The sequence below is a fragment of the Doryrhamphus excisus genome, chromosome 7 (genome assembly GCF_030265055.1).
Source record: "Doryrhamphus excisus isolate RoL2022-K1 chromosome 7, RoL_Dexc_1.0, whole genome shotgun sequence".
NCBI lineage: Eukaryota > Metazoa > Chordata > Actinopteri > Syngnathiformes > Syngnathidae > Doryrhamphus > Doryrhamphus excisus.
In genome coordinates this window covers 8,702,672-8,715,130 of record NC_080472.1, presented here as the reverse complement: position 1 = coordinate 8,715,130, position 12,459 = coordinate 8,702,672, and the positions used below count along the sequence as shown (strand labels likewise).

The 12,459-nt window shown below is 44.6% G+C and overlaps 1 protein-coding gene across 3 annotated transcripts in view; it reads right to left on the bottom strand.

Annotated features, from left to right (window-relative positions):
• Positions 1–12,459, bottom strand: part of gria4b (glutamate receptor, ionotropic, AMPA 4b) — a 134,202-nt gene that overhangs the window by 2,173 nt on the left and 119,570 nt on the right. For 2 of the 3 annotated variants that reach the window (XM_058078022.1, XM_058078024.1), the window contains exons 13-15: positions 11,420–11,667; positions 5,490–5,604; positions 1,309–1,446 (exon numbers count right to left, since the gene is read on the bottom strand). In XM_058078022.1, coding sequence (XP_057934005.1) covers positions 1,309–1,446; positions 5,490–5,604; positions 11,420–11,667 — 501 coding nt within the window. Of the gene's footprint in view, positions 1–1,308; positions 1,447–4,929; positions 5,045–5,489; positions 5,605–11,419; positions 11,668–12,459 lie in introns of all 3 variants that reach the window. The other variant, XM_058078026.1, reaches the window with a different exon arrangement.

Sequence of the window (12,459 nt, the reverse complement as noted above, 5' to 3'; positions counted from 1 at the left end):
GCCAACCAAAATGACCCCAAGAGCGCAGCGAAAATGCATCCAGGAAAGTCACAAAAGACACCACAACCACAACAACAGGAGTCTGGGGCTGTTTTGCTGCTTCAGGACCCGGAGGACTTGCTGTCATCATGGAAGCATGAATTCTGCTGTCTTGGAGGAGAATGTGCGGCCATCTGTTGGTGACCTCAAGCTGGAACCAACTTGGGTTCTGCAGCAGGACAATGATCCAAAACTCACCAGCAAGTCCACCTCTGAATGGCTGAAGAAAAACCAAATGAAGACTAGTCAAAGTCCTGACCTGACTCCTTTTGAGATGCTGTGGCTGCTTAGGGGGGCCCAACCAGCTATCAGCTTTAGGGGGCAATCACTTTTTCACACAAGGCCATTCAGTTTTGGATTTATTTTCTCCCTTCAAAATAAAACGTTTCATTTAAAAACCATTTAGTGTTCAGTTGTGTTGTCGTTGACTAATATTTTCATTTGTTTGATGATCTGAATCATTGAAGTTTGAAAAACGAGACAAAAATCAGAAAGGAGGCAAACACTTAAGGAGCTCATGCACACCCCCAGTGGCCGTGAGCAGTACTGCATAAGGGCCATAGCGAGGGGCTAAAGCAACAGTACACGTCACTCGGGACACTACATACATACAGACAGAAGTGTGCAGCTGACTTAGCGACAGTGAAGCTAATGGAGCATTTTGAAGCGCTGATGGGGGGACACAAAACCACGGGGGACAAAAATGAGGACTAAGGACATAAACGTGACCTTCCCTTATCTTTGGTGACGTTCCTATTTGTAAAAAGGTAGTAGAATTTGTCAATATGCGCTAATGATGCTGCCTTGCCAATAACCACTTCATCACTTTAACCTTGAAGACTTAAAAAAAAAAAAATATATATATATATAGACCCTCTGTTACGATGAAATATGGATTTTCCATTTGGGCGGGCAAATGGGTTTTAGATCTATCCGAGGACGTCTTCCTGTCTCATGGACAAAGACTTTGACACGAGCACACGGTGGAGGAAGCCACGGGTCATCACAGTCACGGTTAGCATAGCAGAGCTAGCGTGGGGGCACGATGAGCGAGCAGGTTTCACTTACAAGTGGCCTTGAGGGGAGTTAGAACAGTAGTGGGGGGGGGGGGGTCTTCTATGAGAAGCCGGACTACATCTTATCAGCTTCATCACAGCCATTGAAAACCTCGCTAAGATGGGCTAAGTCGGGGACGCTGGGCCTACTAGGGGTGGGGCTCTCGGGGTGGGGGCTGTCTGACAGGCAGGTGCGGTGGTATCGGGGCTCCACCTTCATTCTCTTGGCCTCGTTGCGGGACTTGTAGCAGAACTCGATGAGGGCCACCAGCATGGCCAGGCCCAGGCCCCCCACCAGGATGTAGAAGACCCCCGCCACGTTGCTCAGACTGAGGGCCTGTGACGATTTGTCCTGTGAGGATGGGCGAGAGGCACACCGGAAGTCGCAGTGAGCAACGGTTAGTGGCACGGTCCACATTTAGGTACACAACACACACACACACACACAGAAACACACTTCTTCACACTCTAGCCTTTGTGTAGCCATGCTAGCAACAAACATCATACACACAGAGAAAGTCTAACGCCCCCAACACTGCAAATATTTCTAACATAAACCTTTAAATAATAAAAAAATGCCTATTTTCTTGTATTACAAGTGAAACCTAACCTTTCTACACTAGCATGGCAAGAACTTTGGCGACAGAGGCAAGGAAAACCTTCCAACAGAAAAGAAAAACTAAGAGGCATCGCTTCATAATTAACCTTGCATGACATTAAAGCCCCCCCCCCAACATTAGTACAGTCAATACATACAGTTAATGGCAAACATCTATTTCCTGTGAGAAATGATGATTAATATTTCAACTGGTTATTGTTCTGATGTGGAGTTACCTTTTGGAAGATATTTGCTGTGCAAAAGTCATTTTACTACATTTTAATTTGCCACCTTAACCCCAACTGAAACCCTAAAGCCATGAGAACACTTGCACACGTTTTGCCTCCGCATTGTGCTGCAATTCCCCTTGGCAACGCCTGTCCTTTATTTAGGGATTTATGGCAGGAAAACTGCTTTGGTTGTGTTTATGCATAAATGACGCACTTGGTACCCAATTCCTGGGGGGGTAGTTTCATCACTTTTGGCATTATGATCACTTAACAAAAATTTAAAAGGACGAGGCTACTGAAGGGCTGCACGGCGGATGAGTGGTTAGTGCGCAGACCTCACAGCTAGGAGACCCGGGTTCAATCCGGATGTGGAGTATGTGTGGAGTTTGCATGTTCTCCCCGTGCATGCGTGGGTTTTCTCCGGGTACTCCGGTTTCCTCCCACATTCCAAAAACATGCTAGGTTAATTGGCCACTCCAAATTGTCCATAGGTATGAATGTGAGTGTGAATGGTTGTTTGTCTATATGTGCCCTGTGATTGGCTGGCCACCAGTCCAGGGTGTACCCCGCCTCTCGCCCGAAGACAGCTGGGATAGGCTCCAGCACCCCCGCCACCCTCGTGAGGATAAGCGGTAGAAAATGAATGAATGAATGAATGAATGATGCTACTGAAATTAGCTGATAATTCCAAGAGGTGTGTGAAATGTTAACCCATTCATGTGAATGAGACACGCTTTGATATGCATGGCGAGTTCAAGGACAGCAGTTCATTAAGCGTAACATATAACATAATCTCTTTGCGCACTGGTAGGCGACCCCACACCGTTTACACGTACTTCACACCAGTTTACCACCAATGTAGTCATTGGCAGGAATGTGTACCCCACTCCGGGGACAAAATGAATGCAAGTGTGGTTTAACCCTGGTTTGAATCCCTTATATGAAACCCTACCTATCGTATGACATCCTAGTCTGAAATCCTATCCCTGGTTTAAAAAACAGGCAAGTCTAAAATCCTCACCTTGGTTTGAATCCCTAATCTGAAACTCAAACCCTGGTTTGAAACCCCACTGGTTGTTTTTTATCAAAAGTCTGGTTTGAAAAGTTTCAAACCCTAACTCTGGTTTGAAACCCTAGTTTGGAACCCAAAACCTGGTTTGAACACTTAGGTTGAAACCCCAAACCTCGTTTGAAACCCTAGTTTGTAATGCAGGCTCTGGTTTGAAACCCTACTTTGTAACTCAAACTTAGGTTTGGAACTCTAGTTTAAAACCCCAATTATGGTTTGAATCACTCGTCTGAAACCCTAACCCCGATTTGAAACCCCAGTTTTTAAAACCTTAAATCTGGTTTGAAACCCTAGTTTGAAACCCAAAACCTGGTTTGAAAACTTAGGTTGAAATCCCAAGCCTGGTTTGAAACCCTAGTTTGGAACACAAAACCTGGTTTGAAACCCTACTTACTTTGTAACTCAAACTTAGGTTTGGAACTCTAGTTTAAAACCCCATTTCTGGTTTGAATCCCTCGTCTGAAAACCTAACCCCCGTTTGTAACCCAAGCCCTGGTTTGAAATCCCAGTTTTTAAAACCCTAAATCTGGTTTGAAAACTTAGGTTGAAACCCCAAACCTGGTGTGAATCCCTATTTAGAACCAGGGCCCTGCACATTTAAAGGGTCTGGTTTGAACCCCTAGTTTGGAACCCCAAACCTGGTTTAAAAATCTAGTTTGTAACCCAAAGTCTGGGCCCGGACTTTGTAACCAGACTGTAGTTGGTAACTTGAAGTCTGTTTTGAAAATATAGTCAAAAAATAAATCCTGGCCTGAAACCCTAATCCTGTTTTGTAACCCAAACCCTTAGTTTGTAACACAAGCTCTGGTTTGAAACCCCAGTTTGTAATTTAAACTTAGATTTGGAACTCTAGATTAAAACCCCAATTCTGGTTTGAATCCCTCGTCTGAAACCCTAACCCCACTTTGTACCCCAAGCCCTGGCTTGAAACCCCAATTTTTAAAACCCTAAATCTTGTTTGAAACCCAAAACCTGGTTTGAAAACTTAGGTTGAAACCCCGGTTTGGACCCAGGGCCCTGCACATTTAAAGGGGCTGGTTTGAACCCCTAATTTGCAACCCTAAACCTGGTTTAAAAATATAGTCAAAAAAATAAATCCTAGCCTGAAACCCTAACCCTGTTTTGTAACCCAAACCCTTAGTTTGTAACACAAGCTCTGGTTTGAAACCCTAGTTTGTAATTTAAACTTAGATTTGGAACTCTAGATTAAAACCCCAATTCTGGTTTGAATCCCTTTTCTGAAACCCTGACCCCGGTTTGTAACCCAAGCCCCAGTTTTTAAAACCCTAAATCTGGTTTGAAACCCCAGTTTGAAATTTAAAATTAGATTTGGAACTCTGGTTTAAAACTCCAATTCTGGTTTGAATCCCTCATTGGAAACCCTGACCCCGGTTTGTAACCCAAGCCCCAGTTTTTAAAACCCTAAATCTGATTTGAAACCCCAGTTTTACAACCCTAAGTGTGGTTTAAACCCCAACCCTGATTTGAGGCGCTAAGACCATTTTGAAAACCTAAACCTAGTCCTTCTACCTCAATGTTTAGGGTCAAACTTTGAGTCCTGTTTTAAGAAGCACATTAGTCTTTGACACGACCTTGCATGTCGTTGACTTTGTCCTACCGATGACCTTGTCTGACCTTTACCAGCTGATTGCCTTGATGGCAACAATTGGCCTGCCTGTCATGCACTCTCATTCTTTTTTGAGTGACATCCATGCATGTGCAGTAAAGGTCCGAGCATGCCCTGGTGCCTTGCTAAGTGACAAGTTTGCTTCCTTCATCTGCTAGCGCTGTGCCATGCCTTCTTTCTGTCATGCCCCCAAAACAAAAACAGGCTTTGCCCTGATGCTCGTCTAAGTCTAGAAGAGACACAACAGTATTGTGTGCACAAAGACAAAAAAAAACAAAACATGGTGGGCTCCCGGGCTGGTGGAGACTGACCTTACTTCCTGAGTCCTTGGGTCCACACTCCCCTTTATCGTACCACCATTTGTTTTTCAGTTTGTCTAAGACTCCCGCTTCGCTCAGTTTCAATACGGCAAGGTTTACAGGCGTTCTTCAAACCAAAGGGGTAAAGGGGGAGGGGTAGGAGGGGGAAATAACATAAATAACATCATAGGACATGTTATTTTATGTTATTCAATCATAAGAAGCCCCGATGAAAGGGGGCAAACCTCAAGTCGGCGCTGCTGCCAGGAAGGGGCCCCACTTGTGCTACATGTCTCTTTGCTCGCTGCTAATGCTAACCGCTAACTAAGCCAAGGCGGCGGCGCTAACAGACGTGTACACGTGGGGCCCCGGCTGCATCGCTGATCTGGAACAGTCGCATACTGCCGGGACCTTTTTCTTACGACATTGTTTCCCACGTCAAATCCAATTCCGTTTCTTAGTCCCCATTCTTTGTTCGACCCGGCAGATGCGCCCGTTGGCCAGCAACAACAACATCATCATCATCATCATCATCAGTGTTGCTACCCGGGTGTAGCGACATAGCGGCTAACCTTCTCGCCACCGCCTCCGCTGCCACACTCTCCTTTGTCGTACCACCACTTGTTTTTCAATTTGTCCAAGAGGCCCTGCTCATTGAGTTTTAACACGGCCAGGTTAACGGCGCTTCTTGAAAACCATAAAGTGGGGGGGAAAAAGGGGTGAATAGGTTGTCCAATTGGAGAGCGGGAGAGGAAAGTTTAGAGTGAGAGAAAGAGAGAGGAGAGGGAGACAAGGGTGTAAAAAAGTGCATTAATTTCATTCTCGGAATTAAACACACACTGTACGCCAAATCACACCTTTTTTAAGCTCTTAAAGCAGGGGTGCTCACACTTTTTCAGCATGCGAGCTACTTTTAAAATGACCGAGTGAAAATGATCTACCCACTACAAAAATGCAAAACATCTATTTATTTTCAAATGTATTGAGGATTATTTGTACGTACAATGTATGTTGATGTACCTTACATAACCAAATGAGCCAATATTGCAAAACACACATAATTAACTATTAACATTTTTTGTAATTACCTGAGTTTACTTTGATGACTTGCACTGAATTGAACCAGCCAGGGATGCATAGTCCGGACAGTAGCTGCTGATAGCCAGCCTCAAGCACACTTCCAAATGTTTATCAGTCATGGATAATATCCGTATCATAATATCCGTATAATATTCCATATCCGTATGGAAGTGATATGTTTTTTGCCTTTTTACTTGGTCCAGTTTTTGCCTTTTTACTTGGTCCAGCTCCTTCACTCATTTTAGTGACCATAAACTTTAGCGAGGGCTTAAAATCTCGCAATTCGCCGACTAGCTTAGCACTTTGCATCGTTGTTTACGCATGAGCGGTGACCTAGAGGTCAAAATTCAGTTGTCATCTGATTGGTTGTCCTGTATGTCAATCAAGTAACGGCGATGGATGATAGGCTGACATCGTAAGTTCTGCTGCACTTAGAGACGTTGTTTGATTTGATTGGTCGCCCGAAGGGCAACATTCAGTTGTCATCTGAATGGCTGCCCTGTATATCAATCAAGTGACGGCATTGATGCTGGGATGATATTTTTTTAATGTCACGCCGCGATCGACCAGCGATCGACCAGTACCACCTCCGCGATCGACCGGTAGCTCGCGATCGACTTAATGAGCACCCCTGTCTTAAAGGGACCGCTTGCAACCGGCTCATTTTTTTCCAACTAAAAAATATAAGAACACCATCACTGGTGGTGATAGTGGGCGTGATAGTGATAGTGGGCGTGATAGTGATAGTGGGCATGTTACCAATACTGGCCTCAAATCTAAACGTCCTTATTTTTCAGAATTATGAAGCTAACTGGCTAATAATTTACATTCATGCTGTTTCAGGACTGGCTAAAATCTCAGGGGTGTCACGAAACACGGAATTGGATCTACAAGAACGAGACCAGACGATTTACTGTATTTCAATCTACTAATTTGTACTACAGTACCTTGATTGCTCCCCACAAGGTTACGCTCTTCTGCCCTCTGTGTGTATGCTAGTGGCCCCGTCTCCAACCACCAAGACAAAGAGACTGCATGACTAATAAAAGGGCTCACTCCACTCATGCAGTTGTTCAATGGAACAAACGCGCCAAGGTGGAGGCGAGAGAGACGAGGAAAATGAGACAGTTTTATTCTCAACGAATCTTTTAATCCTGTCATGTTTTCATCTCGCGAGATTTCGTGACGCCCACCCAAGTAACACCCGTAGCTAACGCTAATAACTAAGCATAGTCAAATTGTAGCTGTCGTTAGCTGACAACAAACAAGTGTGTGTGTGTTATGTTAGCATAGCTTATGTATTCAAAGCAGAAAGAGGCTGGAATATAATATTTATATAATGTTTGTATATTTCCATATGAATGTTGGTGTCCTTAACGGGACCAAATTTTTCTACTTTTGTATGTGGTTATAAATTGTTGATTTATTTATGGTAATGGTTTAATTTCATTTGAACATGCATCAGATTACAATTGAGTGCATCCCATAATCAGTTCCACATGTCCAAAAGGAGTAGGAAGAAGCAAAGCTTATTAAATCCTACCCCTCCATCTGGTACTTTTACAATCAGTAATTGTTTGTTCACTCCCTGCTTTCCATAATACAGTTTAAGGTTTTTTTTTTTTAATAATGTACCTGGTACCAAAGTAGGAGGTGATATGAGCATCCAATGCCATAATGGGTACCATAGTAAGTGTCAATATAGTGATATATATAGCACATCATGACTGGTTCAAGACTCTTCATCCTTGTATTTAGCAAACATCAACTGCTTGTATTGTTTCTTGAATTGGCTCATCGTTGTGCATTGTTTGATTTCCTTACTCAATCCATTCCATAGTTTGATTCCACATACTGAAATGCTATGGCTAGCATAACATAGTCCTAGCATATACTGTATTTTCCAGACTATAAGTCACACTTTTTTTCATGGGTTGGCTGTTCCTGTGACTTATACTCCAGAGTGACTTATAAATGAAAAAAGTGTTTATGTTACATAAACACTGGACACCTTTTCTGTTCATGTTTATTTTTAGTGTAACTGAATAAGCATTGTGTTAGCATATCTTACACCTATTCAGCCTGTTCTCCATTCTTTTATTGTTAGAACTTGCCTTCCAAGAGGACGTAATGTCTGGTCAAGTAATTTGTAAAATAAATTACCTGTAAAATTACTACAGATTTTTGCAGTTTTTGTAGTTATATAATATTCATAAATGTTCTTATTAATAATATTTTTAGAACGTGCAATGGGCCAGTAAAAAAAATATATGTTCAAGCTTAAGCCATTAGATGGCGCTGTGATAAGAGAAAGCACATTACCGCCAACCACAGGCCTTGCCATTGTTTTGGGCCTTTTTATTGTGCTTTGACGGTCTCTTAATATTTCGGTCATTCACCCGTGCTGTTATGTTATTACGGGATTTGCACACGATGGCAATAGTGGCCTATTGGGGGAATCGATCGTTTCACAGCTTTCCTTGGACAAGAATAGCGAGATTTGGCTCAGTGTGCGTTTTGATCCTGGACTTCAAACCCCATCATTTTGGACAAAACCCCCAAACAACAAGTCAGCGTTGGAAACACAATGCAGTAATGATTGTGAAGTAGAAGCCCTGAACGACAACTGCTCTGGACGGGTTTTTTCAACTACCGATAAGGGGGACAAGTGACTGACAGAAGACGATAATCCCCCCTGAAATAACAAGATGGAGGCTTGGAAGAAGGGACTGGCGTCATCTGTCAGATACTCTTGCCCAGCAGCTACTGCCGCTCCACTTGGAATTTACAGATGTTTGATTTAGTGGCCACCTTGCCAAACGACACTTTGTTTTTTTTTAGCAATTAGCTTCTGCTGCAACACAATGTGGAGTTTTCCACACGTTCCCTGCAAGCAATCATCACGGAGGCTCCACATTTATCCTTTCCCTCCGGAGAGACCTGGCCGCCAGGCTGTGATCGATGACCGTCCACGGTCATAATGGGGCGTCATGGTGCCTGATCACGACTCTGCAGCTTACCTCCAAGGTCACCATTCAGATCAGGAAGGAGACAAAATCCAAACACAAAACTGCTTAGGGAATTCTCAAAAAACGAAAAGGTACTTTAAGGAAATGCTAGTTCCTTGTTGTATGAAGTGCAGCATTAAAAGTTCCAATTTGTGGCCCGGTTCTGCAGCTTTACTGATCTGCCGTTACTTGGGAGACATGAGATTTGGGTCGTGACCCAAAGGACAGGATGGCGGGTACAAGCGACTGAAATGAGGTCCCTGGGTCCATGGGTCTCTGGGTCCCTGGGTCTCTGGGTCTCTGGGTCCATAGTCACGGATGAAAGCATGAGAAGTTTCAGTCAAAAATGTGTACGGGTTAATAAATGTCACATATCTCAAGAAGTTTGAGGTAAATCTTAGGTTAAAAGGTGCAATTCCAGTTGACATTCATCTTTAGATTTTTTTCCTCTCTCATACAAGGCACAGCTGACGTGGGTCCATGGGTCCCTGGGTTCATGGGTCCATGGGCCCGTGAGTCTGTGGGTACCTGGGTCCATGAATCCATGGGTCCATGGGTCCCTGGGTCCTTGCAAGTGAAATGTAACCACGTGTTCCTTCATGGAAGGCATTTTTGAAGCACTTTGAATCATTATGGCCAGAACCTCTAGGGCAGGGGTCGGCAACCTTTACGATCAAAAGAGCCATTTTACCCCCTGGCTCACTAAGAAAAATAGACTGGAGCCGTAAAACATAATTTAAAAACAGCAGAGACGTGCTCGAGTGGTTAGCGCGCAGACCTCACAGCTAGGAGACCAGAGTTCAATTCCACCCTCAGCCATCTCTGTGTGGAGTTTGCATGTTCTCCCCGTGCATGCGTGGGTTTTCTCCGGGTACTCCGGTTTCCTCCCACATTCCAAAAACATGCTAGGTTAATTAGCCACTCCAAATTGTCCATAGGTATGAATGTGAGTGTGAATGGTTGTTTGTCTATATGTGCCCTGTGATTGGCTGGCCACCAGTCCAGGGTGTACCCCGCCTCTCACCCAAAGACAGCTGGGATAGGCTCCAGCACCACCCGCGACCCTCGTCAGGATAAGCGGTAGAAAATGAATGAATGAATGAGAGATGTGCTCACATTCAGAGCGAATTGCGAGTCTCCCAAGATTTTGATTGACTGCCAGATTTGGAGGGAATTTTGGGGTATCAAAGTACTTCAGAGTTGGTCAAGTAGTCTTGGTCTCACAGAAAGTCGGATTTTTTTCCAAAGATGCGTATTTTCCCCATTCAGGTGTTAAAAAAAAAATACTTGAGCAATGTGACGGGAGCCACAACAAAGAGGCTGAAGAGCCACATGCGGCTCTGGAGCCGTGGGTTGCTGACCCCTGCTCTAGGGCGTTTAGGGAGTCCACATCAACGGCTGCAGGATGGGGTCTCTGCTTTTTGCAGATGATTTGGTCCTGCTGGCTTCATTGGGCTTCAACTCTAGCCGTGGTGAATATCAGCACCTCCAAATCCGAGTCCATGGGTCTCGCCGGAAATGGGTAGGGGAGACCCCTGGGTTGGGATCCTGCCCCAAGTGGAAGAGTTTAAATTGAAGAGTTTTGTTCACGAGGTGAAGGATGTGATCACGCGATCGACAGGCGTTTGCAGGGATGCGGACTCTTCACCGGTTGTTGTGGTGAAGAGGGAGCTGAGCCCAAAGGCAAGGATCTCAATTTCCTCCACATTGTGAAGAACCCAGATGAGGTGCCTCGGGCATCTGGTGGACGTGTTCAGGGCAAGTCTGATCCAGGACACGTTGGAGAGACTATTTCTACCAAGTAGCCTGAGACCTTGGGATCCGAGGAGCCCGGGCTTCTCTGCTTGGGCTGCTGCCTCTGCGACCCGACCTCGGATGAGCGAAAGAAGAAGGATGGAGGATGGATTTCCATGACTCCTGCTAGCTAAAGGCTGATCTGCACACTGAATGTGTTCCATGTGGGAAGTTCGTGCCGCACTGAAGAATCCCATTCCGAATACATGTGCCGTTACACACCTGGCAAGGACAACGTGCCCACTAAACGTCTGTAAATTCCACTCGGCAGCCGCAAAGTCAGGTCAGGGCTTCGCATTCACGTGGCGTCCAGCAGTCAAAAGAAAAGCTAATGCTAATGCTAATCCCTTCCAGGCATGCTCATTACCCTAAAATGAGTGATAAACCAGAGGCATGCCATGCAAAGACACTTTTACCTGAGCAGGATCATCTGTGGAGGAATCGATTGGAATAAAAAAAAGCAGCACTCATGCAACATACACAGATGTAGAAACATAACAAAAGACCCCGCCCACTCTGCACTGAGCAGGAAGTGGTGACATAGAGAGAAAGGCGGCACACCAGGGAAGGTGGAATACCATAACAACACGTAGCCCATATTGTTACACTATTCCACCCACCTTAACTGTGAACCCTTGGGCGTGGCTACGCCGTAGCCTTTGGAGTCCAGGTTGCCTCCGACTTTCATGGTGTCGCACGGCTTGCGCTGCTCCGTGTACTCGTTCATGGTGGACTCCAGCAGGAAGGCGTACTTGCCCTTGGACTTGCGTACGCGCGCCACGCCCTCCGCCGTGGTCTTGGTGAAGACGGTGGGCTCGGCCGACTTCATGTAGCCCCACATCTTCTCATAGACGGCTATCTTGGAGCGCTGCGACAGGGGTTGTCCAGGAGGTTCAAAGGAGAGGAAATGCACAACCAATGGACACAAACACGGAGCTTTGGAGCTACAGCATACGTCTTTAACGCAACCGCATACGTCAAACGCGTTTTATCTGACACGAGCCTGAGGCCCGGCAAGGAAACGTTGATTTGAAGATGCAAGAAATGCAGCAGATACATTTTAGTGGAGACTAAGGGCGGTGAGAAAACGGAGCACTGCAGTGGAGACTGTGGAGTACAACGCCACACCACCGGTTTTAGCTAACATTAGCATGCATGTTTGTGTCATGTAGCCCGCAAAATCAGGGGTATCAAAAGTGCGGCGTGGGGGACATTTGCGACCCGCAGCACATTCTAAACATGTAAAATTTGAACAATAGCAGCAGCAAAAATGGAAAAATCAGCATTCATTTTCCAAGAATAAAATAAAAATGTAATACTATAAATATAAAACAGAAATACAATATTTGATGATGCAATATGAGGAATTTTTTTTTTTAACTTTAGTAGAACAAAGTTGAAATAGTAAAGAAAGTACTTTTACTTTTGACTCTACTTTTTAAAGTCATAATCTTATGAAAAAGAAAACAACAAATAAAGTTGGCAATAGCAAGTTGTGTCGTACTATGCCAGGTAAATATGTACTGCGTCAGGATGATAAGTGACGTCATGTGACGTGATGTGATGTCATGTTATTTTCCACTTTCAGACTTGCAAAACTCCATTTTTGATATTCAATTTTTGAGATAATTTTTTTTTTTTTGGGATACAAATAAAAGGC